The sequence below is a fragment of the Schistocerca americana genome, chromosome 3 (assembly GCF_021461395.2).
Source record: "Schistocerca americana isolate TAMUIC-IGC-003095 chromosome 3, iqSchAmer2.1, whole genome shotgun sequence".
In the NCBI taxonomy this organism is placed as follows: Eukaryota; Metazoa; Arthropoda; class Insecta; order Orthoptera; family Acrididae; genus Schistocerca; species Schistocerca americana.
The window spans coordinates 616,886,588-616,914,007 of NC_060121.1; the positions used below are offsets into that span (position 1 = coordinate 616,886,588).

Genomic DNA, 27,420 nt, shown 5'->3' on the forward strand with positions numbered 1-27,420 from the left:
AAGAAGTGACACGACTCAAACCATGGCGAGGAAATGAATACAGCAAATTTGTAGAATATGGACCTGTTTGCACGGAGAGAAGTGACACGAGATGATGATGTCAAGTCACGCAGGAAGGACTTCGCCATCTCCCAAGAAATCTCCAAAAAGAAGAAACGGAGCGAGTGAAATATACGTATTTCGCTGCACAGCGCAAAACAGGATCGGTATAATATACGTTACCAGAAACTTAGCACACAAACTTAGTGCAGTCGAAACGATACCTGCAGCCTTTCCCAACCACTTAGCAGTGAAGTGTAGCATCAGATTAGTTAAACAAAAAATATACTGGTGTCGTCCTACATGGAAACTAAACATTAACGTGCTGCATGAAAATGATCTAGATGAGCGAATGTACTTGGCAAGCTTCTCTCCGATTGCGTCACAAATTACCGAATGCTGTAACCTGGTGGACGTTATGTACAAAAAGGAAGCTACGATCTGACTTGAAAGGTTATGGAAGAGAAAGAGCAAGGTGGTTGAAAGATACAATTGAATTTTATTAAACGTGTCTGCAGGAGCTTTACGAATAGCCAAGATGTTTTAATGAATATACGGAAGGTTAAGGCTAAACCCGTAAGTCTTAAACGCAACTGGGGGGCCTGGAGATTAAATCGCATGTTACGTCAGTTGTGCAGGAAGAAAACACATCACTCTTCCATTTGATACAACATGAAAAGAACAGGAGAAGGAATTTTATCGAGAGTCTGAGAACAGAAGACAAAGGAGATCTGACGCAACACAAAGATATTTTAACGGAGGCATGTAGGTTTTGCAAGGTTTTATATGCTAACAGTCAGTTTGAACCACGCTTTGTGAGGAAACTGCTGATGAAAAATGGTCTACAGAATATAATAAACGAAGAAGAAAATAGGAGCTAACAACATAAATGTCGTGCGATGACGTTTCGGACATCATTAAATGTGTGCCCGTCGAGAAGGCACCAGGTCCCGACGGATTGCCCTCAGAGTTTTATGCAGCTTTTTGGCACATTATAGGCAACACCTTTATAGAAGTAGTGCATGACGTCCTGAAAGGAAACTGTTCTTCCAGAATTCAAAGAAGGTGTAATTGTCTTGCTTCCTAAAGGAAGAACTACTGAAGTCAAAGACCTTTCCAAAACGAGACCCATATATCTTACGAATGCCGATAGTAAAATCGTTGCGCGGGCGGTGAAAGAAAGACTTAGACTAGCCTTGCAAAAGATATATGTCATCACACACGCCTTCCTGGTCGAAGTATTTTCAAGACACTGAGAGCGCATCGAGATACTACAGCAATAGTTTCCAAGATCATAGCAAAAGCAGGACTCCTTTTTATAGATTTTGTCAAAGCTTTCGACAGGGTCACTCACCAGTATTTATTTCCTTTGATAAAGCATATGGGTTTTAATGAAAATTACGAGGGCGTTTTGAACAACATCGTGAAAGGTATCAAAACGAAAAATGGACACCACATCCAACCAGTTAGAATTATCAGTGGCGTTCCCATTATCAATGTTACCTTATATAGCTGCATTAGAATCGCTGTTGCAGATTTTTGGTAATGAAGAGGCCATTCAAATATTAGTGACGACTAGAGCCGACAACGCGTAAGCTGATGACATAGGAGTTGTCATACGAAGTAGGGAAGACGTTAAACGTCTCACAGAAACTGTACGCCTTTATTGTAGCGCGACAGGTGCTAAAATAAATGACAAGAAGAGTTCATTCTTCAGCCTCAACTGTTTTAACAACATACGGTTGTAAAGGATGAAGTTGGTTGACCATCATACAGTATTGGGGGTGACTTTTATCTCAAACGACAACTTTTACGTCGAGGAAAATGGCGAACTATATTCGAGGGGATTAAATGTTAGATTAAATTACGAATCTGAATATTATGCAAAATATTAAAGTAATCAACTGTGCTATTCTGTCCAAAGTAGTGAACGTAGGAGAAGTCCTGTCGATTTCCAAGGCAATAGCAAAAAACCTCACGAGTGAAATTTGTAGATGTATCTGGAAAAGGCACATCTGAAGATGGAGGACTTGGTCTTACTGACATTTATCGCAAAAATATGGTCTTATTAATCAAAGTTTTATGTCAGCACATACTCTTCAGCAAAATGAAAATTCTATTCTGTGTAGATTGGGAAGTTCTCAACTATCGTGTGGAACCCCTGTACGAGAGTTTACGGTAAGGAAACCTTTCTATTTAAATTTCAAGACTTGAGGCTCATCACTTAACTTTTTTCCGTTTTGCTGGAAGTCTTTTCAAAATGAAACTTGCTGATAGTGCACGCCTTTGTGAAGAGTACTTAAGGAAGTTGTAACACGAGCGCTTCATAGTGTACCACAGGACGGTTTGGTGCGGGTTCTGCGTTAAATGAGTGCAGGGTTTATTACCTAAATTCATAAAACAGATTAAAAATGTAAAGCAGTAAACTAATGTTTTCATGCAAGCAGTCAATAAGTTACATCAGACAATTATGCATTTAAAGGAAATTTAGTTTTCATTAGGCTGAAAAGGTTCAAATGGCTCTGAGCACTATGGGACTTAACATCAGAGGTCATCAGTCCCCTAGAACTTAGAACTACTTAAACCTAACTAACCTAAGGACATCACACACATTCATGCCCGAGGCAGGATTCGAAGCTGCGACCGTAGCAGTCGCGCGGTTCCGGACTGAGCGCCTAGAACCTCACGACCACCACGGCCGGCTTTCATTAGGTGACCGGCTGGCCTGCTGGCAAGACGTCGCAGACAATTTCCACTAGACCGCTCAGTACGCGAATAAAGGATGATGTAGGGCGATGCCTTTGCAGCCGCAGGATATCGCTTTAGTTTCAGATTTGCCACTAAATACAAGTTATATACCACTAGATGTTGCATATCTGTAAAGAGAACAATATTTACCTTTGGCAATACAACAGATTACACAGAATCGAATCAGTTAACTTTAATGACCTTCACCTCCTTGCCATATGGGCACCCGGAGCGGGACTTTTATGTTAAGATGAATGTTAACTACCTAATAACTTTAAATAAATGACAACCTGATTACACAAGATTCTGTTTCGGCAGTGTCGCATATGTCTTATACCAAAACTCAGTGTAGAACTCAGTGCTTAACTTAAAATCTGTTAATTTAAACATGTAAAACAATTACTTTAATTAATAACGGTAAGAAATATTTTCATAAGATAACTGAGATGCACATAAGGCATCCAGTGAACCTACCAAATATTACAAAAAAATACAATGTGTGACCTAAGGATAACATATACTTCAGTACTGTCCCTGAACACAAGTACACGCCAGAATATTCAACCAGTAAATACAATGGACGGTAAGCTTTCCAACGTAGCGGTGCCACTTACACACACACGGTAGGCACCTTATTACCAAATACAGCCACAGTGGCACGTTTTACAGAACCAACTCAATTTCTCTTTAGTAAACTTTGCACTAGACCTACTCTAGTTAACGAGGCCACATGCATTCAGAGCCGGTCGGAGTGGAGGTGCGTTTCTAGGCGCTACCGTCTGGAGGCGAGCGACCGCTACGGTCCCAGGTTTGAATCCTGCCTCGGGCATGGATGTGTGTGAAGTCCTTAGGTTAGTTAGGTTTAAGTAGTTCTAAGTTCTAGGCGACTGATGACCTCAGAAGTTAAGTCGCATAGTGCTCAGAGCCATTTGAACCATTTGAACCATGCGTTCGGACACAACAAGAGTTGACGTAAGACTTCTGTCTTATGAAGCACTGCACTGCACAACCAGTCTGGTCTTACCCGAAACACTTCAGTTAACAGAAATGACATAATCTATGATGGAGTATCGTTTAAGTATGCAAAATTAATTGCCCTTGCAGCAAAGGAGCTTTCAGACTCGATTTACACTTGTCGCCGACGCATGTAATCCAATCAAGCTGGGCGTTAATCCAAACTGCAATGCCACCATGAAACGGAACACCGAACAGAGTATGTATGTTGGACAAACCAGCCAACCATAGCCAACGGTAACCGCGTCCTTGGGGGAGTTCTTTCACGGGCCCGCACCGACTGACTGCCTTACCCGTTGCGGGCCCAGAACTCCGCATCCTCATAACACACACACAGCTGGCGCTCCTTCGCGGCAACGACGCACCGATCACACAGGTAGCACGTCATTCACAATTTTGAGTTTTTTGTTTATAAAGTTTTTTGTTTTATGCATATTTCCTCACTATTTACGTTTACTAGTGGTTCTGTAGTGAATATGGGCAATTTTATTACGTTTAATGTATACTCTAAAAAATTAGTATTTAGTTTACTGTTCCAAATAGCGGACGTCCGTCCTACGTTTCGCCAGGCGCATTTTCTCTTATGTTTCGGCAGATATTTGCATTTAGTTTTTGGAATGTCTAGCTCAAGTCAACCCAAACATATGCTATACGATATTGCTGTGCCTGTGCTGTTAGCAAGTACTGTGCAATGTTCCTTCGAAAATGCATGCAATTTTGGGTTGGCCGTGAAACGTGCTCCGCTACCGCTCGCGGTAAGTGGGAAATCCGGTTTGAGGCCAGGTCCGGCACAAGTTTTCGTTATCATCATTCCGTTATACAGATGATGTTTGTCGGTATTCGCAACTACGAACACATTTCATGCAAACAATTACTGGTCATCAAGTCTTTAATGCGACACACAGTATCCTAGGAAAGCGTCCGTTTGTATCCCGTTACATACAAAATGATTTGAAAGCTGAGTTTTACGTGCCAATTCTATAGAGTGGTCTGAAATTAGCCTAGTGCAATAATTATTTTCTACAAATGTGTTAACAGGGAGAGTAAAGCAGGAAGAATAACGAGTACTGCAGCAGCGACAGCACCACCCTGGCCCGCGCTGACTGCTTCCGCCGTACAGCAGCGCTGCTCTGTCACTGCTGGAGTATCGGTTATTCTTGGTGCTTTACTCTCCCTGTTAATATACTTCAATAAAACAAATATCGCACTAGACTAATTTCAGATCACAGTATCGAATGTGCACGTAAAACTCCACATTAAATATCGTTTCGTCTGTTGTTGTTGTGGTCTTCAGTCCTGAGACTGGTATGATGCAGCTCTCCATGCTACTCTATCCTGTGCAAGCTTCTTCATCTCCCAGTACCTACTGCAGCCTACATCCTTCTCAATCTGCTTAGTGTATCCATCTCTTGGTCTTCCTCTACGATTTTTACCCTCCACGCTGCCCTCCAATACTAAATTGGTGATCCCTTGATGTCTCACAACATGTCCTACCAACCGATTCCTTTTTCTAGTCAAGTTGTGCCACAAGCTCCTCTTCTGACCAATTCTGTTCAATACCTCCTCATTAGTTACGTAATCTACCCATCTAATCTTCAGCATTCTTCTGCAGCACAACATTTCGAAAGCTTCTTTTCTCTTCTTGTCCAGACTATTTATCGTCCATGTTTCACTTCCATACATGGCTACACTCCATACAAATACTTTCAGAAAAGACTTCCTGACACTTAAATCTATACTCGATGTTAACAAATTTCTCTTCTTCAGAAACGCTTTTCTTGCCATTGCCAGTCTACATTTTATATCCTCTCTACTTCGACAATCATCAATTATTTTGCTCCCCAAATAGCAAAACTTCTTTACTACTTTAAGTGTCTCATTTCGTAATCTAATTCCCGTAGCATCACCGGACTTAATTAGACTACATTCCATTATCCTCGTTTTGCTTTTGTTGATGTTCATCTTATACGCTCCTTTCAAGACACTGTCCATTCCGTTCAACTGCTCTTCCAAGTCCTTTGCTGTCTCTGACAGAATTACAATGTCATCAGCGAACCTCAAAGTTTTTATTTCTTCTCCATGGATTTTAATACCTACTCCGAACTTTTCTTTCGTTTCCTTTACTGCTTGCTCAATATACAGATTGAATAGCATCGGGGATAGGCTACAACCCTGTCTCACTCCCTTCCCAACCACTGCTTCCCCTTCATAGCTCTCGACTCTAATAACTGCCATCTGCTTTCTGCACAAATTGTAAATAGCCTTTCGCTCGCTGTATTTTACCCCTGCCACCTTCAGAATTTGAAAGAGAATACTCCAGTCAACATTGTCAAAAGCTTTCGCTAAGTCTACAAATGCTAGAAACGTAGGTTTGCTTTTCCTTAATCTTCCTTCTAAGATAAGTCGTAGGGTCAGTATTGCCTCACGTGTTCCAACATTTCTACGGAATCCAAACTGATCTTCCCCGATGTCAGCTTCTACCAGTTTTTCCATTCGTCTGTAAGAAATTCGCGTTAGTATTTTGCAGCTGTGACTTATTAAACTGATAGTTCAGTAATTTTCACATCTGTCAGTACCTGCTTTCTTTGTGATTGGAATTATTATATTCTTCTTGAAGTCTGAGGGAATTTCGCCTGTCTCATACATCTTGCTCACCAGATGGTAGAGTTTTGTCAGGACTGGCTCTCACAAGGCTGTCAGTAGTTCTAATGGAATGTTGTCTACTCCTGGGGCCTTGTTCCGGCTTAGGTCTTTCAGTGCTCTGTCAAACTCTTCACGCAGTATCATATCTCCCATTTCATCTTTATCTACCTCCTCTTCCATTTCCGTAATATTGTCCTCAAGAACATCGCCCCTGTATAGACCCTCTATATACTCCTTCCACCTTTCTGCTTTGCCTTCTTTGTTTAGAACTGGGTTTCCATCTGAGCTCTTGATATTCATGCAAGTGGTTCCCTTTTCTCCAAAGGTCTCTTTAATTTCCTGTAGGCGGTATCTATCTTACCCCTAGTGAGATAAGCCTCTACATCCTTACATTTGTCCTCTAGCCATCCCTGCTTAGCCATTTTGCACTTCCTGTCGATCTCATTTTCGAGACGTTTGTATTCCTTTTTGCCTGCTTCACTTGCTGCATTTTTGTATTTTCTCCTTTCATCACTTAAAGTCAGTATCTCTTCTGTTACCCAAGGATTTCTACTAGCCCTCGTCTTTTTACCCACTTGATCCTCTGTTGCCTTCACTATTGCATTCCTCAGAGCTACTCATTCTTCTTCTGCTGTACTTATTTCCCCCATTCCTGTCGATTGTTCCCTTGTGCTCTCCCTGAAACTCTGTACAACCTCTGGTTCTTTCAGTTTATCCAGGTCCCATCCCCTTAAATTCCCACCATCTATATTATTAACAACAAATCTCGTGGAGTATATGTACAGGAATGGCAGAGTTAGAATCCTGATGCGCCAGAACGCCAATCTCTGCGAAGTTCGTGAACTGACATCGCATGTCTGTCTAACTGCCCCTTTCTGGGCTAAGATTATTCTTCGTGACAGCACAGACTTACCTCTGTATAGAGTCTTTGCGGATAACAGATGATTCTGCTACTCAACCTTATCCCACAGTGGCCACTAAAAACGATAAATTACAGGCAAAGAGCCACCTCCTGTAAGGAAGTGCAGTCTTTACTCCTGTAGTACTTATCTGAACGATGATTGGACCTAGAAAATCCTTGCTCCAGGTATCTGTACATGTTATACTCTATTTTCTGTCTACAGTTAACGCCCCTTTCCAGGCCGCGGCATCTCTAGAAAACCAGATCAGTACTAATAGCTAAGAGCACTCGAGGCCGAAGTCAAACAAATTAGAGCAAATGAGTCTGCGTAGTAAAAACACGTTATATGGTCACACTGTGTACCTTTGTTCAAAACATACACTATGTTTCCATTAAATCTACGATGCAATACAAGGCTTCCACCAAGCATTAATGTACATGCGGGCCAAAACTCAACCACAGTCTTGTAGTGATTTCTCATCAGCCATTCTAAAGAAATCCCGCCCCTGACTTCTCACTACTTCCCGCTTGGATAATATCTCCACTTATCTCAATACCATGAATCACATCACGAAATTGTAGAAGTGCTGTGCGTCCCTCTCAATTTCACAGCCGGTCGGTGTGGCTGAGCGATTTTAGGCGCCTCAGTCTGGAACCGCGCGACCGCTACGGTCGCAGGTTCGAATCCTGCCTCGGGCATGGATGTGTGTGATGTCCTTAGGTTAGTTGGGTTTAAGTAGTTCTAAGTTATAGGGGACTGATGACCTCAGATGTTAAGTTCCATAGTGTTCAGAGCCATTTGAACCATCTCAATTTCGCAACATAAAGTTCGACATCCAAATCTTTGGTTTCTCTTGTCCAGAAGTGCTCCTAAAAATTCTTCATTGTTCAGCGTTTGAGCTAATCTAAGCCGTGGTTCTGGAGTGAACAATCTGAGTAGGGTTGGCCCACCTTCTTCCAAGTAAACTTCTCTCATTGACTTTTCTTAGCACGACCACTACGTACCTTCTAAAGTCTTGAAAACATTCGCTGTTGTCATGAAAAACTTGTGATCGCAAGGCAAGACCAGAAATTCCTGTGAGGATATTGTCCTGTCGTTGGGGATGCACTTCCGACAGATGAGCCGTCGAATTTCAACTATAGGTGCAACTCTCACACTACATACTTAAATTGCATACAATAACCAGTGAATTAAATCGATTTCAGAAACTAACTACTGCGAAAGCTCATTGCACAAGGCCCAAAACATCTGAAGTCTGGGACGGATCATTGCATAACAAATACGCTTTCTTGAAGACTGTGATTAGAACAAGACCACTCGAAAAATAATGAGGCAGAGAGAAAGAGAAGGAACAATTCTGGGAACTATTATGTCCCCAGTACTGTAAAAATGTGGAAATACGGAAGGCGCTGCAACTTAAAACTCCACGTTAAGACAGTAATGATCTTGTCTAGTCACGAGAAAAAATGAGCATCTTTTGTAGTCATGTGACACGATTTTTTCCAACGAATAGACCAACCTCATATTTAAGTTCTTGCGAAAGAAAAAAATAATTGCTATAAAATAATCTTGGTTTCTGTCACCACGTCCAATCGCAATGAATCGGGGAATTTTCGTAATGCATATATTCTACTTCCCAGAAGATGAAAGACGAGCATATGTCTGACGAACCGTCCCAGATTCTCGCCGGCTGGAGTGGCCAAGCGGTTTTAAGCGCTTCAGTTTGGAACCGCGCGACCCATACGATAGCAGGTTCGAATCCTGCCTCGGGCATGGATGTGTGTGATGTCCTTAGGTTAGTTAGGTTTAAGTAGTTGTAAGTTCTAGGTGACTGATGACCTCAGATGTTAAGTCCCACAGTACTCAGAGCCATTTGAACCATTTGATCCAGATTCTCTGCGAAATGAAGCGGCAAGCAACCCTACCAGTAAAATAATGTCAATAGAAGCAGAGAACGGCTCAAGTAATACAAGCAGAACAGACATAAAGTGAGCAGTTGGCTTCCAAAAACATGGTGAAAATATTGTGCTAGTAAAGAGAACGAAAAGATTCCCCAGGAATTAGATAAAATTGTACTAGGAAGAGATCAAGCGTAATTCGAAGTAGGTAAGTCCACTTGGAAGAAAAATGCTTATTCCCAGAGCAGAAACACGAATTACCCCTGAGCAAGCTCGTAGTGACGTTTCACAGAACAAAGTTTGTTTTTTGAGCTTCTAATATGTGAACTACTGTGAACATGCCTGCACGATAACGTAAAGCACTCTTTACCAGCGATCTCAGCGTCGTTTGAAGATAAATGGCTAATTGCTTAGTGTGTGGTGACAACTGTCAGCGTTGCATCCAATTTTCTTTGCACGTAAGTGACCACTGATTAAGGTACCAGAAGACATTCCCTTTAGGTGTAAATATGTATAAGGATTTGGATAGTTACAATAGAGGAAAAACTAAATTTACACGCCTAAACAAGTGACGTAGGATCACCGTATGCGGTTGTTTGCCTCTAATGCCTTGGTGCACGGTACGGTGTCGAAGTTGAGTGTCAGTAGGACGATACAAGACGACTTAGACTAAATTTCCAGTTGGTGTGTTGAATGTGGAAAAATGTAAGTTAATGCAGATGAGTAGGAAAATCAAACCTCTAATGGTCGGATACAGTATTACGAGTGTTCTGATTGACACAGTCAAGTCGTTTAAATATCTGGGCATAACGCTGCAAAGCAATATGAGATGGAACGAGCATGTGATAACTGTGGTAAGGAAGGCGAAAGCTCGACTACGGTTTATTGGGAGAATTTTAGGAAAGAGTGGTTCAACCGTAAAGGAGACCACACATAGGACGCTGGTGCTACCTATTCTTCAGCACAGCTCGAGTACTTTAGATCCTTGCCAGATCGGATTGAAGAAAGACATCGAAACAATTCAGAGGCAGGCTGCTAGATTTGTTACCGGTAGGCTCAAAACTGAGCGTGAAAAATTGTTAGAAATGTTATGTAGTTTTTTCAAATATCATGCTGCGGAAGGAAATATTTAGGACGCGATTTTTCGTGTGATTAGCTTAGTGTCGTACAATACCTGACAAATAAGGAAGCGGCGAGGAAACGAAAAGAAAGTTCTTGAGTTTGGAGAGCACGTAATTACAAAATCAAGTCTCATTGACAAAGGACCTGCTAGCATGAAGTTGTACCTCCTCAAACAACTCGTCAGTGTTACGGAGATGCTTCGGGAACTGAAATGGGAATCCCTGAAGGTAGGCGACGTTGTTTTGGAGAAATATTACTGAAAAAATGTGAGAACCGGCATTTTTTTTTAAAATTTTGATGCGGACTGCTGAACGATTCTACTACCGCCAACATACATTACGCTTAAGGACCACGAAGATAAGATACGAGAAATTAGGGCTCATACGGAGGCATACTCCCTCGCTCTATATGCGAGTGGAACAGGGAAGGAAATGACTAATAGTGGTACACCGTACGGTGACTTGCGTAGTATCTGTGTAGATGTAGATCTACTGAGCGTGAAAAATTGTTAGAAATGTTATGTAGTTTTTTCAAATATCATGCTGCGGAAGGAAATATTTAGGACGCGATTTTTCGTGTGATTAGCTTAGTGTCGTACAATACCTGACAAATAAGGAAGCGGCGAGGAAACGAAAAGAAAGTTCTTGAGTTTGGAGAGCACGTAATTACAAAATTAAGTCTCATTGACAAAGGACCTGCTGGCATGAAGTTGTACCTCCTCTGCCTGGATGCATGCACTAATTAGATTAGGAAGCATCCCATAAAGTCGATGAATCCCCTCCTAAGACAAACTGGCCCACAACCATTGTAGCTGGTATCTGATATCCGGGATACTGGCACTGTGACAAAAATCACATCCGAGGAACTCCCACACGTGTTCTATTGGAGAAAGATCTAGGAACATTGCTGTAGACTGGAGTACATCAACATGGGGTAGACAGATAATACAGACATTAGTACGGGCGTTGCCCTGTTGAAAAATAGCACCACAATAATGTAGCACGAGAGATAATAATGAAACCGCATGATCTCTGTGAAGTATCATTGTGCTCTCTGAGTTCCCTTAATCACTATTGGCAGTGACGTGTAGTCACAACTGGTGGCTCTCCGTGCCTGTCCGAAACACTAAAAGAATCGGACCTCTCCCCAGGTCAACGCCATGCTCGATGACATCCTTGGTAACACGGAACCATGATTCATCGCAGAACACAATGCGACGCCACTCATCAGCATTTCGTGCTTCCCGGTCAGGTCACCATTCCAGACGCAGCCGTTCGTGTTTCGGTGTAAACGGTGGTCTACGCATTGGATGATAATTTCCTATTCCGCATGCTGCTAGTGTCCGACCAATGATGCGGGAGAGCATTGGGTGTTGCAGGGACTCCATTACTTGTTCTCAGATGGCAGGCACAGATGTGAACAAGTTACGATTGCTTGGTGCACAATACGTCAATTCTCCAATGTGGGGGACACACGTGGACGACTTAGGTCTTGGCGATCAGTATATTTGTCGTTACGTTTCCATGCAATCTTAGATCGCGCGGCTGTCACATCTGAAAGCCCCACATATCTGTAAATTACACGATTTGATCGGTCGGCCGAATGGAGACCCGCATGGAGGCTCCTTTCAAACTCTGTCAGGTGTTGATAAAAGTACTTGCGTATTAATAAAACGCTTCAGCTTTGTTTTTAGATCACTACCGGTTTCATGACACTAAATTTCTTTCCTGATAAAGCTATCTTACACGACTACGTGGCAGCTTTGTGGCCTACACAGTAATCACCTAACATTTACACTGTTCACATCCGTTATATGCCTTACCGGGCCTGGTAACAACACTGAACAGGAACAACACTAATGCGCCCTGCTGTCCGCTGTAGTTGTCAAGGAAATTTGCAACTCTAATCATTTACATTCCCTCCGATGGTGTGTACGTGTGCGATGACACCCGAACATGTCTTCTGGGTGCTTCACTTTCTTTTTCTCTCAGGTTGTGTTGTTTGGATCTACTGGATGGTCCTTTCGAAGAGTTGACCAAGAATAGTACATGAGGTGTAAGTCGTGACTCGTGTCGTTGTCTCTTGCTATTTCTACTTCCAGATTATGAAACCCGCCATCGATGGTGCAATGAGAGATGCAACTGGGGAAACTGCCGACGCGGAGTTATTAATCACAAAAAAATTCTGCTTTGATATGATGCTGATCGTTTGCGAATATGATGACAGCTTGGGAAAAGGCCACTATATAAGTGAGCTGTGCACTCTCATGGACGACCACTTCACGATTCGAGCTGTGGGGAACTACGTCTCTTCAAAAGTACCGAGGTAAAACTCGTAAATTTATAGTTAATTACTTTTCACGTGGAACTGTTGTCTGTGCTGTGGACAGGCGAAGAAGTGGCTGGTGAGGGGGAGGGGGTTGTGTATTACGTAAAGAAAATATGGACTGATGAAAAAAGACGCAACATCAAAAAATAATTCATGTAGAGTAATGAAATTTCGGAAATGTATTTGTTTTGGAAGTGTATGAAACATCACAGTTTAATGTAAGTGCGAGCAAGCTATTGCAAATGTGAAATGCTGGTTCATTAATAACAGTTGCAGCCTCCAGAATGTCGAATGCAAGCATGCAAGCTTGCTTGCATTGTGTTGAACAGGGGCCGGATGTCAGTTGCAATACAGCGACGGTTAATGTTTGTTGTGGATGATTCTGGAGTTGTAATCTGATGTCCCATATGTGCTCGATTGAAGACGGATCTGGTGATCGAGCAGGCTAAGGCAACATGTCGACACTCTGTAGAGCATGTTGGGTTACAACAACGGCGTTGTGAAAACACCATCTGGAATGCTGTTCATGAGAGGCAGCACAACAGGTCGAAACACCAGATTTACGTACAATTCTGAAGTCAAGGTGGTGGGATAACGACGGGAGTGCTCTTGCTGTCGTATGAAATCGCGCCCCGGACCACAAGACCGGGTATAGGTCCAATGTGTCTAACTCGCAGACTGTTTGGTTGTAGGCACTCAACTGGCCCGTTTCTAACCAACACACCACCATCATTGGCACCGAGGCCGGACCAGCTTTCATCTTAGAACGCAAGAGACCCCCACACCGCCCTCCAATGAGCTCTCGCTTGAAATCATTGAAGTTGCAAACGGCTATGGTTTGGGGTCAGTGAAATGGATGCAATAGGGCGTCTGGCTCGGAGCTGTCCTTGAAGTAACAGTTCGTTGTGTCACTGTGGTGCCAACTGCTGTTCAAATTGGTACTGCAGATGCTGTACGATGCGCCTGAGCCATACGCCGAACACGATGGTCTTCCCTCTCGATAGTCCACATGACCCTATGGAACCTGCTCTTCTTGGGATAGTGCATTCCCGTGATCACCGCTGCCAACGATGATATAGAATGGCTATCTTCCTGTCAAGCCTTTCTGCAGTATCTTAGAAGGAACATCTGGTTTCTCGTAGTCCTATCACACGACCTCGTTCAAATTCAGTGAGGTGCTGATACCGGCGTCCTTGTCGCCTTAAAGGTATTTTTAACTAATATCAACTCATCACGTCGAATTCCAAAGTTAGCTAACGCTCACGACGTACAGCGTGTATTTAAAGTAAACCTGATTCACATCCTCATAGTGGCTCCACTAGTGCCACTCCCACGCGACTGGCGCGAATTTTGAGTAGACATGATGTTTCGTTTATGTCCCACAACTCCTTCTTGGCGCTGCTACTTTTTTTGCGTCAGTGTAAATCGTGGACAGTGAGGGACATTAAAGGTGTAAACATGAATTTAAACGCTCTTCTGTTTCAAACACTTATATTTTCTCCTTTGATTCGTTTCCGTGGCCCACTGCTGGTTGCGGTTGTCGGCGCCAAAGGCTGGAATTTGCACGCCAATACTGCAATTGGACGTCCACTGAGTGGCGACAGGTGTCTTTCTCAATCGAATAGCGTTTTATTCTCCATCGGATAGATGGCTGTTTGTGTGTACAAGGTGAAACATTTCAAAGCAAATGCCCTGCAGCCACTGTCGGAACGGCCCAGGCCGGAGTAGGGATAATGTTTTCGTGACATTCACTGGGGGTGGGGGTGGGGGGGGGGGGGAGGGGGGCTCATCATTCTGGATGGCGTGGTGGATCAACAGAAGTTTACATCTATCCATGGGGACCATGTCCACCCCTACAAGCAGTTCTTTTCCTTTCGACACGATGACATCTACCAGTAAGACAATGTAAGGTGCGTAGTTCGAAGAGCACCAGGACGAGTTTACCGTACTCCCGTGGCCACCAGACTCGCCGTATGTAAACCCAACCGAAAATGTATGTGATCACCGCGATCGGGCTGCTCGCGCCGTGGATCCTGAACCTGGAAACCTACCGCAGATGGCCACGGTACTGGAGTCGACACGTCTCCACATTCCTGTCGATATCTTCCAGAACCTCATTCACTCCCTTCTTGCACGTCTCGCATAGGTCCGCGCTGCGAAAGGTGGTAATTCAGGATTTCCAGAGGTGTTCACATTAATGTGACTGGACAGTGTATGTGGGAGGACGTAACATGTTGTTCGACTCTTCCCAGAAAGTGCTGTCCAGAAATTTCAACACTGGACCTCTCTGTGATGCAGAAGGCCTCTCTTCTACTTTTGACATAGGAGTTCGTTGAGCAGCTCTGTAACTGTCTCACGTGACTAAACGCTCTTGTGACGAAACGCGCCGCTTTTCGTTGGATCTTCCCCATCTCGTCCAACAGTCCCTTTTAGCCAGACACCCAGACTGATGAACCATGCTTAAGAACCGGTCGAACAAGCGCCTTGTAAGCCACTTCCTCCGTGGATGAGTTACATTACTTTAAGAGTCTTGCTACGAACCTCCGTCTGGCATCTGATTTTCCTTCTATTTGTTTTATATGTTCATTCCACTTAAGGTCTCACTGCATAGTTTCGGTAGATACTGTTTTGATCAATTTATCATTGATAGTGCCCTTCTACAGCAGTGGATTTTTTTTCCTATCTATGAGCAACATGTTAAATTTATATAAGTTCAGGCCGAGACAGTGCACCATTCGTCAATCTTTTGTAGGTTATTTAGCAAACACAAATTTTCTTTCAGTTGGAACACCTTCGGAAAGGAAGTTCGAAAATGACATCTGACTACACCTGCCAAACTAAATTGTAAAATAAATCATATATCTAACTAAATGTGAAGGTGTAGATGTATTCCGCTCGAAACGTTTCATGAGAGAACATGTAACTGACGCAGATAATATTTTAATTCATCTTTTACTTCATGAACAGTCGAATTTTGCAAATCATTGGTTAACATGGACGATATAAAGCGATAAAAGCATAGTATACATCGCTACTCAACGTACGCATTTATTATTGTTATTTGAACTGCCCACTTAGGTGACACAAGAAATTTATTGGAGTTAATTTATCCGTATCGAAGCATCATTAAAAACAGAAACGGTATCACATTCATCAACTGAAAATATAGAGCTGTGGCCAGTCCAGGCCAGAGAAATGCAGACCACGTGTTTAGTCAAGTGGAGGAGATAATGTATACGAAAGGAAAGTAAGCCTTGCACAAGTGAAGGCCGAACGATATTATTTCTATAATTTGGAGGTGGAAGGATGAGAGACGTCATCTCTGTATATAAAAGACAATGTTCTGACTGGCTGGCTGACTGACTCACCGTCGCCCAGCCCAAACCGCTAAGGGGAGAAAATCGAAATTTGGAGAAGGTGTGGATCCTATACTACGGGCGTCGCTTGAGAAGGAATTTTTCGAAATTACAACCCTATGGGGATGTAAAACTGGGTGAAAGCCCTTTTTGAAAATATATCATTATTAAAGAACTACTAAAATAAATGTAAAGCTACATCTATGGTATTCGAATTCTCGGTTGTAAATAAAAAATACGAATTTCAGTGTTTTTGGAAATTGAACTCCTAAGGGAGTGAAATAGGGGACGAGAATTTTTATGAAAATATTTTATTATGAAAGCATTTTTAAAGCGAAGTTTATGAAAATTTAAATTATAATAGTTAGAAACAAAAAAAATACATGTTTCACTGTTTTTGAAAATTCAGCCTCTAAGGAGGTCCAAGGAGGGGGGGGGGGGGGGGTGAAACGTTTTATGAAAATATTTCATTGCGAAAGCATTTTGAAAGCCAAATCTTTTTGAAAAAGATGTGTATGTCTTCTTTCTTATGGATGAAAAAATACGTGTTTCATTGTTTTTGGTAATTCAACACCTAAGGGGGTGAAACAGGGCCACAGTGATTTATTGACTCATCATCGCCCAGCACAAACCGATGAGGAGGGAAGCTTGAAGTTTGGAGAGGGTGTGGATCTTATGTTGTGGCATCGTTTCAGAAGCGATTGTCCAAAATTCCAATCCTAACGGGATGAAATAGGGGATGAAAGGCTTTTTGAAAGTGTATCTCTGTTACGTGAAATTTGAAGCTAGAACTACGAGAACTTGTATTTGGTTTTTCAGGCAGAAAATAAAAAATACTTGTTTCAGCATTTTGGAAATTCAGTCTCTAAGGAGGTAAAGTTGTGGTGAAAGTTTTTTGAAAATAAATAATTTCTAATGAACTATTAAGGGATTTTTGCGCCTATATTTATGCCAATTGGTTTCTGACTTTTCGCTTAGAAATTAAAAAACTACGTGTTGTAGTTTTTCTGGAAATTCATCCCGTAATAGAGTGCAACAAGGAATGAAAATTTTTAGTAAAATATTTCCTTATATTAAAAAAATTTAAAGCTAAATTTACGCAAAACTGATGTTTTACTTCTCGGTTAGACATAAATAATGTTTCTTGGGGGATAAAAGTTGCCATGTGAATATATCCACAAGAACGCAAAAGGCATGATTAACAAAAACTTCGGACTCCAGCTACCAGAATCGCCTTTTGGTCATGGCCTTAATTAGGTTGAAAAGCTTAGAAAGTGTTGAAATTTGTGAACGACATAAAAATTCGAATAAACAAACCAAAAAAATCTGTGCAGGCCATATAGCCTACGCGAGCGAAGCAGCCGGTGCTAAGCTAGTGAGTGACATATAAAGTGGAGGTGCACAGCGATTTTTCCTCTTATACGATGTGGGCTCATCACTCACAAGTTGACCAACGTAAAACGCTTGCTCATTCGATTGAACAGTTTCTCAAAAATTTAAATGGAGAACAAAAGACGGTAAAAACAACTGCAAACAACAAATGGTACAGAATATATTCATTAGCTCTGCACTATATCTGCCCGTCCGCAGCATTCATCGACTGTCCATAGTGCGTGATGTTGACGTTGCCGACCTCTGGAAACGGATACCCGACCTACCAGGTGTTTATTTGAGAAGTTACGGTGGGAGTACCCCAACAGAGATAATCCTACCACCGCGTGTTTTGACACACAAAGACAATGCGGCAACGATTTACATATTTACCCTACGTTCAAATTAGAGAGAAATTTATCAAGCTGCGTCATATTATAATTTGTGTGCGTGATGTCAGGATGTAAGTGACGATGAAAGCAGCGGAGATGAAATAGATCCTTTTTTCGATGTGAAACCCTCAACAGTGCGCTATACACCCAGGAAGCCGGTTTGCTCATTCCGTTGCTGTTCGGATGTTAGACAGATAATGGTTTCCCAGCAGGGCGATCCCGTATACACACTTCTCGCATTAGCAGTTCAGACAGCTCTTGGGGACGTAATGGCCAGCATTTGGTCTGAGCTATCTTATCAGTGGCATCCATGAATCATCCGCTGCAAATGGTGAAAGTAGTGTGGAGTACTATCCCCCAAAATACTCATCATTTTAGCGATGGCTCACCAAGGGATCACCAATCTAGCATTGGAGGGTAGCGTGGAGAGTAAAAATCGTAGAGGGAGACCGAGAGATGAATACACTAAGCAGATTCAGAAGGATGTAGGTTGCAGTAAGTGCTGGGAGATGAAGAAGCTTGCACAGGATAGAGTAGCATGGAGAGCTGCATCAAACCAGAGTCAGGACTGAAGACCACAACAACAACAACATCCTATAAACAGGTGCTGTACTGCGTTGCATGAATAGTGGACTAAACAAGATATTCAAATAGCTCTACAGGGATATCTGTTCGCAGCTGTTGGTGCTATGATTATGAATACACACAGCGCACAAACTATTTGACTTCACACTTCACACACACACACACACACACACACACACGCACACACACACACACACACAAAATTTACTTTTCAAAAATGCACTATGGGACTCAACATCTGAGGTCATCAGTCCCCTAGACTTAGAACTACCTAAACCTAACTAACCTAAAGACATCACACACATCCATGCCCGAGGCAGGATCCGAACCTGCGACTGTAGCAGCAGCGTGGTTCCGGACTGAAGCGCCTAGAACCGGTCGGCCACAGCGGCCAGCTTTTTAAATTTTTTTATTGTCTGAGAGAATACATAACATTGTTCCGGAATCTTTGTTACTGGACCTCTTCTTTTATTTTTCCAAGTACGTATAAATTTAACTTCATTGGTGTTATTTTAATATTTTAAAAGGGACTTTCAAAAAGCAATGCAACGCACATTTTTCGGTTGAACAAATGTGGAATTGGTTGTGGTATATCGTAAAACATTCTCACTTCAGCCCCTATAGTTTCATGAAGTTCCGATAGGTGGCAGGCTATACGTACCCATCGAAATGGCATGTGTAACGGATGTGCGTTCCGAGCAGAGTTTCTTAAGGCGGAAAACAGGAGCATCGCAGATATTCATAGGCGCTTGTGGAACGTGTAAGGAGACTTCGCAGTGAATAAAAGCACGGTGAATATTTGGGCGAGGCGTCTCTCATCATCGCAACAGGGTCGCCCAGACCTGTCCGATCTCCTGCACGCTGGTCGGCCGCACACACTTGAGACTCCTGCAATGTTGGATCGTGCGGACACCCTCAGCCGAGGTGATCGACGGATCACAATCAAACACCTCGCAGCTCAATTTGACGTCTCTGCTGGTAGTGCCGACTCACTCGCCCATCAGTTGGGGTACCCAAAGGTGTATGCCCGCCATGTTCCTCGCCGCCTAATAGAAGACTTCCTTCCATCTGCTTGGTCCAATGAAGGACGCACTTCGTGGGAAGCAGTGTGTGGATGGTGGGGAGCTTACTGATCGACCACGACTTGGTTCTTTCGTCTACCAGTAGAGTTTTACCATGCGGGCATATAGCCCTTCCAGTAAGATGGCGTAATGCTGCCGCGTTGAACGTATATTATATTGAAAAGTAGGATTTTGTAGCCAAAAGAGCTGGTGATACTAAGGTGTACAGGATTCATGAATAAAAACAACCTACTTTCAGAAAAAAGTGTGTTGCATTACTTATTGAACACCACTCATAGAACTAAGAAAACCACTGATTTCAACGGAAGTAGTTTAGGGACTTATAACCGGAAAATATTTTGCATCAGAGCGGACCCACACTGCCATATTGTCTCAGAAATATATTAAAATACTCGCAGTCCGCCGGTTCCGACCGAGATTTTCGGGATGTTTCCCTTGGTTATCTGGAAAATGCCTGCACCGACGTCACCACCCACAGAGTCCCAGTTGGGATTCCCTCTGCCGCATTCTTTGCCTCTAGTGACAGTTCTCTGAAAATAACCGAGACTCTTTAATTTGCTGGATCTCAAACAACCCGATGTTATCCTTGGAGTACAAAATTAGGTTAGATGTCCTTTACAACAGTCCGCCCTGTTGTCAGGAGAAAGGTTTGAAAGGCGTAAAATAGAAATAACTCTGTTTTTGTCTGACTGGTGCTGCGACTAGTTAATTTTTATTTATTGTTAGAGTATTCATTGGATTAATATTCACAGAGGTAGAGTTTAAAATAAGGTACACATTAACAAAATCAAAGCAATTAATACCTTACTAGCATGAATATGAGCGTAGATACAGAAGGAGGAATGGAAATATACTTTGTGCAACTAAAGGAATGATGAAAAGTTGGTGTGGTACGCAAGAAGTATATATGAAAATAAACCTGTTTATTATTATACAGTGACGAGAACCTAGTATTAAATCCTAGAAACATCTGTGGGGTAGCACTTCGTAGATCTGAAAACGATGGAGTAAGGACATATATGCTGTCCTAAGGACATACAGGGTGCCCCAGGAGGTATGGTCTATAATCAGGGATATGATGGAAACGATTATTCGATGCAACCAAGTCTAGTAAAAAAAGGGCTTTGAAACGCATACCTTAAGAACTACGAGCATTTTCTCAGTAGAAATGTGTTTCACTGTAGCCAAGACGAACAAGGGATTGTAGCTCTTAGAGTATGCACTGCGGAGCCCATGTTCACACAGAACTGTTTTTCTTGTTTTGGTCCTTGTCAATATATCTCAAAACATTGAAAGCAAAAAGCTTGAATTAGAAGGATTTGTTTCACTGTATCGAAGATGGGGAAGTGCTCATAGCTCCCATCGAATGATCGTTCCTATCATCTCTATGAATATTGACATTTCTCCTGAGACACATTGTATATTAAATGTCGTGATAATAAAATACACGATCTTGAGGAAGTGGCATTCGGTGGCGTATCCTACTCCCGTGAATTACGAAAAGTAAAGTGAAGAACCTTAGGAAACGACAAATATAGATTTAAATGCCAGCGGAAACTGAGGATATAAGCAGTAGCAATTATCGATATACGTAAATAATGAGACTACATAGAATGTAATTAAGGTGTATTGAATGCAGATAAATTTTGAAATAGTAAATCTCTCTTCAAAACGAGATACATTAATTTAGTTAACATTTACGGACTTTGACCAACGGCGTGGCACGCAAATTAAGGTTACCGTTCATTTTTCACTGTCAGCTCGAACCGTACAATCGGAAATTGTGTGCTGCCTCAATTAGCAGGATGTATAAGACAAACGATTTCTAAAAAAGAGTTATTGCTATACATTTAGGTCAAGCTGCTTCTTACTTGTTGTGAATCAAGAGTTGATACCAGAAGGCCTAATACGTGGACGAATATGGATTGAATGGTCTAGTTATCGTACGATTTCATATCTTATCACGTCGACTGGCGTGATAAGCTAGTAAAACTGAAGACCAGTTTAACAATTTAGGCCATCAAAACTCACTTGTGATAGAAGGGTATGTATGGAATTTGAAATCCTCCAGCAGCTTCTAACCGCTGGTCGAGAAGCTGTGATGCATCGATGAATTATATTCGTTTAAAACATATTTAGGGATACTGGAATACAGTAATTAGGAGACAGAGTGTAGATAAGAAAAAAGTATTAACAAAGATGGTAAGGGCCTAGGAAATCTGATGCGATAGAATTTTCCCGAAACACTATTCGATGCAGTAGGCAGACCTACTCAAGTGAACATCAGAGGGGCTACAGGAAGAATTCCAGAGAGTTCATTTATGTGATTACTCTGCTATTCACAATTAAGTGCCTGGCAGACGGTTCAGTGAACCACCTTCAAGCTGTCTCTACCGTTGCACTCTCGAACGGTGCGTGGGAAAAACGAGCACTTAAATTTTTCTGTGCGAGCCATGATTTCTCTTATTTTATCGTGATGATCATTTCTCCATATGTAGGTAGGTGCCAGCAGAATGTATTCGGAAAACTGGTGATTAAAATTTCATGAGAAGATTCATTCGCAACGAAAACCGCCTTTGTCTTAATGATTGCCACTCCAGTTCACGTATCATATCTGTGGCACTATCTCCCCTATTTCGCGATAATAGAAAACGAGCTGCCCTTCTTTGAACTTTTTCGATGTAATCCGTCAATCCTACCTGATGCGGATCTCACACCGCACAGCAATACTCCAGAATAGGGCGGACAAGTGTGGTGTAAGCAGTCTCTTTAGTAGATCTATTGCACCTTCTAAGTGTTCTGCCAGTGAGTCGCAGTCTTTGATTTGCTCCACCCATAAATTATCTAAGTGATCGTTCCAATTTAGGTTACTTGTAATTGTAATCCCTAAGTATGAATCTACAGCCTTCATATTTGTGAGATTTATCGCGCAATCAAAATTTAGCGGATTTCTTTTAGTACTCATGTGAATAACTTCACACGGTACAGATATCTTATCTAAATCATTTTGTAATTCGTTTTGGTCATCTGATGACTTTACAAGACGGTAAGTGACAGCATCATCTGCAAATAATCTAAGAGGGCTGTTCAGATTGTCTCCTTTGTCGTTAATATAGATCAGGAACAATAGAGGGCCTATAACATTTCCTTGGAGAACGCCGGATATTACTTCTGGTTTACTCTGTGACTTACCGTCTATTACTACGAACTGTGACCTTTATAACAGGAAATCACGAATCCAGTTGCACAATTGAGGCGATAACCCATAGGCACGCAGTTTGGCTGGAAGACGCTTGTGAGGAACGTTGTCGAAAGACTTCTGGAAATCTAAAAATATGGAATTAGTTTGACATCTCCTGCGATAGCACTCATTACTTCACGAGTATAAAGAGCTAGTTGTGTTTCACAAGAACGATGTTTACTGAATCCGTGCTGACTTTGTGTCAATAAATCGTTTCTTCTCAGCTGTTGTTGTTGAAGAAGAGAGGGAAAAGAAATAACCAGATATAATATGTTTAAGAACACGCCCCAGATCGACAGAACCTCGTCACGGGTAATACTGAAAGAACCGTCGCGATGCGGAAACAATATTTCAATAGTCTTCTCAGCTGTGATGAACCAGACCATTCGCATGAATTCCACTATCCAAAACAAACTGTCTTTCCTCACCAGTGGAGAGTATACAGTTTAAAATAAGAAATACACTCCTGGAAATTGAAATAAGAACACCGTGAATTCATTGTCCCAGGAAGGGGAAACTTTATTGACACATTCCTGGGGTCAGATACATCACATGATCACACTGACAGAACCACAGGCACATAGACACAGGCAACAGAGCATGCACAATGTCGGCACTAGTACAGTGTATATCCACCTTTCGCAGCAATGCAGGCTGCTATTCTCCCATGGAGACGATCGTAGAGATGCAGGACGTAGTCCTGTGGAACGGCTTGCCATGCCATTTCCACCTGGCGCCTCAGTTGGACCAGCGTTCGTGCTGGACGTGCAGACCGCGTGAGACGACGCTTCATCCAGTCCCAAACATGCTCAATGGGGGACAGATCCGGAGATCTTGCTGGCCAGGGTAGTTGACTTACACCTTCTAGAGCACGTTGGGTGGCACGGGATACATGCGGACGTGCATTGTCCTGTTGGAACAGCAAGTTCCCTTTCCGGTCTAGGAATGGTAGAACGATGGGTTCGATGACGGTTTGGATGTACCGTGCACTATTCAGTGTCCCCTCGACGATCACCAGTGGTGTACGGCCAGTGTAGGAGATCGCTCCCCACACCATGATGCCGGGTGTTGGCCCTGCGTGCCTCGGTCGTATGCAGTCCTGATTGTGGCGCTCACCTGCACGGCGCCAAACACGCATACGACCATCATTGGCACTAAGGCAGAAGCGACTCTCATCGCTGAAGACGACACGTCTCCATTCGTCCCTCCATTCACGCCTGTCGCGACACCACTGGAGGCGGGCTGCACGATGTTGGGGCGTGAGCGGAAGACGGCCTAACGGTGTGCGGGACCGTAGCCCAGCTTCATGGAGACGGTTGCGAATGGTCCTCGCCGATACCCCAGGAGCAACAGTGTCCCTAATTTGCTGGGAAGTGGCGGTGCGGTCCCCTACGGCACTGCGTAGGATCCTACGGTCTTGGCGTGCATCCGTGCGTCGCTGCGGTCCGGTCCCAAGTCGACGGGCACGTGCACCTTCCGCCGACCACTGGCGACAACATCGATGTACTGTGGAGACCTCACGCCCCACGTGTTGAGCAATTCGGCGGTACGTCCACCCGGCCTCCCGCATGCCCACTATACGCCCTCGCTCGAAGTCCGTCAACTGCACATACGGTTCACGTCCACGCTGTCGCGGCATGCTACCAGTGTTAAAGACTGCGACGGAGCTCCGTATGCCACGCCCTCTCGCAGTGTCCGGAGCAAGTATGGTGGGTCTGACACACCGGTGTCAATGTGTTCTTTTTTCCATTTCCAGGAGTGTATGAAGAGAAAAAAGCGCAGGTGAATTAGGGATCCGAGTGGATGCAATTCAAGATGATTGACGGAAGTTCCAAACGGGTCCTCACCATCTAATCGGCAAGGTATGGATAGTAGTGCATATTCCAGAATACAGGAAGATAGCCATCATCTTCCTCATTTGCAAGAAGAATGATAAAATGAAGTGTACTAACTGTTGTGGAATTGCTCTCCGAAATATGTGACATTTGATACTGTGCAAATATAGACTGGACTGCACCGAGGGCATAGCGGAAGAGAAGGCTGCTGACTACCAAAGTAGTCCCGTAAGAGCGGATCATACCAAAGTAGTCCCGTAAGAGCGGATCCAGGGTCAATGGTATGTTTGTGGTCTGACAAATCATAGAAAAAATGTGGAGGCACGTGCTTTTGGTAGGTTTCAGAAAGGCATTTGAATTTATTCACTAGCAAAAGTTAATGAAGTGACCAGTTAAGTGCAGTATAGTTAAATGACGCAAATGACAAAATGAAACGTCTTCGTCACAAATGAGAAAATGAAACTTCTTCGACACAAATGAGAAAATGAAACTTCTTCTTCTACCGTCATGGATTAGGCATGCTTGTCCGTTCCAGAAAAGTAAACCTCAAGAATAAAATTACGACCCTTGACATAGGAGGCTGTGGTAAGGAGACAGTAGTTCACGCAAGTGTTGTTCCACCTTGCTCTAGAGATAATATTTACTGTACCATTCTGCAAGAAATTTCACGGAATTCACGTTGTACATACAAACTTCACCTTCATGGCATGTATTGATAATGTAGCCATATGGCTTAGGCAAAGGAAAGAACTAATATGAAGGAGCTCCGCGATAGAGATTGCAGCGCATAGGCCTAATCTTTCAAAAATGACTCCAAAACTGAATATTCTATTTATAAGATGTACTATTGGAACAAGGGTTTCACTGTGGGCTGTGGTAGAGAGGAGACGTTGTGTCAGTGAAATACCTTGGCATTGTTCACGTACTATCATTCCACACAGAGATCAATGCGAATATCCACCCGGAGAATCTGTCTTACAGTTTGTGTCATATTCCTGAGCCACATAGACTCTCAATAACCTTCACGATGTTCAGTCAACTTGTAAGTAGGCTGTTTACGTTTTTATATTGGTAACGCTACGTAGCGCTCTGTATGAAAATCACTGGCTGTGCTGTGTGCAGTCTGTGGCTGGGTGGCATTGTTGTAATATTCGCTATTGTAGTGTTGGGCAGTGGGCTGTTAACAGCGCGTAGCGTTGCGCAGTTGGAGGTGAGCCGCCAGCAGTGGTGGATGTGGGGAGAGAAGTGGCAGAGTTTTGAGAGTGGATGATCTGGACGTGCGTCCATCAGAAACAGTACATTTGTAAAAATGGATGTCATGAACAGCTATATATATTATGGCTTTTGAACACTATTAAGGTAAATACATTCTCTGTTCTCTATCAAAATCTTTCATTTGCTAACTATGCCTATCAGTAGTTAGTGCCTTCAGTAGTTTGAATCTTTTATTTAGCTGGCAGTAGTGGCGCTCACTGTATTGCAGTAGTTCGAGTAACGAAGATTTTTGTGAGGTAAGTGATTTGTGGAAGGTATAGGTTAATGTTAGTCAGGACCATTCTTTTGTAGGGATTATTGAAAATCAGATTGCTTTGTGCTAAAAATATTGTGTGTCAGTTTAAGCACAGTCATTTATAATCTTTCTAAGGGGACGTTTCACATGTCGACCCTTAGCCAAGGATACCTCACTGGAATCTTCTGATTTTTTCTTGTAGTTTGTGTAATTAGTGTAGCTACTGTTTACTGCTAGCGCATAATTATATAGAGAATTTCCTTTGTAGTTGTAGTTTTTCATTGTTGTACAGTAAAACAGTTGTGGCATGCATGTAGATTTGCACCATGTATTTCACAGCTGCGCTTGCAATTAAGTAGATATTATTTTCAGTGCTATGTTAATATGTTTTCTTATTTTTGCTCTTCAAATTGTGCCTTTCTTGTTATCGTGTGAAATATGCCTAATTACGGCGTGTGGAAAACGTAACACTAGGCTCCAAAGTAAACTGAGAAATGACAGTGAAGACGAAAGCAGTGTGTTAGCGCTTCAGAGTAATGAATTAACTAATGTTCAAAGTAGCAATTTGGTAATTGTACATAGGGAAATGGAGCGGGCTGCAAATAATGGGGTAGACAGTGGAACAGTTAGTGAACAGGGAAGCCGTGGCCGTCCCAAACGGTGCGTGAAGTTGCAGGACTTGTTGGTGTTTCGCGGCTGACTGTTCAATGTGTCTACAACCAGTGGTATGACACACATGGCCAAGCAACACGACGTCTGAAATGTTTTCGATACAAGATCCTGACTGAGAGGAAACGGAGACGACTTTAGCGATGTGTGAATCAAAATCGCTTCCAAAGCCGACAGGAATTTGCACCTGCAATGAACGAAGGTCCATTCCCCCCCCCCCCTCCCCCCCTTTAGCGAGAGAACATTACAATGGGAACCGGATGCACTGAACATGTAGTCGGTCACCTCGCAAGAGGCCTTTGCTAACCGGATCACCGGACTTTAACCCCACATAAAATCTGTGGGACATGTAGGAACAGCGGGTAAAACGCTGTCATCAGCATCCCCGCAATTGGGTGGAACTGTCCTATCGAATTCTCTGCGAGTGTCGTAACTTGGATGCGACGTACCTGTACAACATTGTTGACTCACTTCCTAACCGAGTCCAGACTGTTATCAATTCCGGAATTGCAGGGTATTACGAGGGCTATTCGGAAAGTAAGGTCCGATCGATCGCGAAGTGAAAATCACAGTCAAAATAAAAAATTTGTTATTCCCAACAGTTAGCCACACCTTCAAAAATGGTTCAAATGGCTCTCACCACTATGGAACTTAACATCTGAGGTCATCAGTCCCCTAGACTTAG

The 27,420-nt window shown here is 42.9% G+C and overlaps 1 protein-coding gene across 1 annotated transcript in view; it reads right to left on the minus strand.

Annotated features, from left to right (window-relative positions):
- Window positions 1-27,420, minus strand: part of LOC124606254 (ATP-dependent translocase ABCB1-like) — a 129,751-nt gene that overhangs the window by 75,119 nt on the left and 27,212 nt on the right. The window contains exon 8 of the mRNA XM_047138230.1: window positions 12,194-12,205. Within this exon, the coding sequence (XP_046994186.1) occupies window positions 12,194-12,205 (12 nt within the window). The remainder of the gene's footprint in view (window positions 1-12,193; window positions 12,206-27,420) is intronic.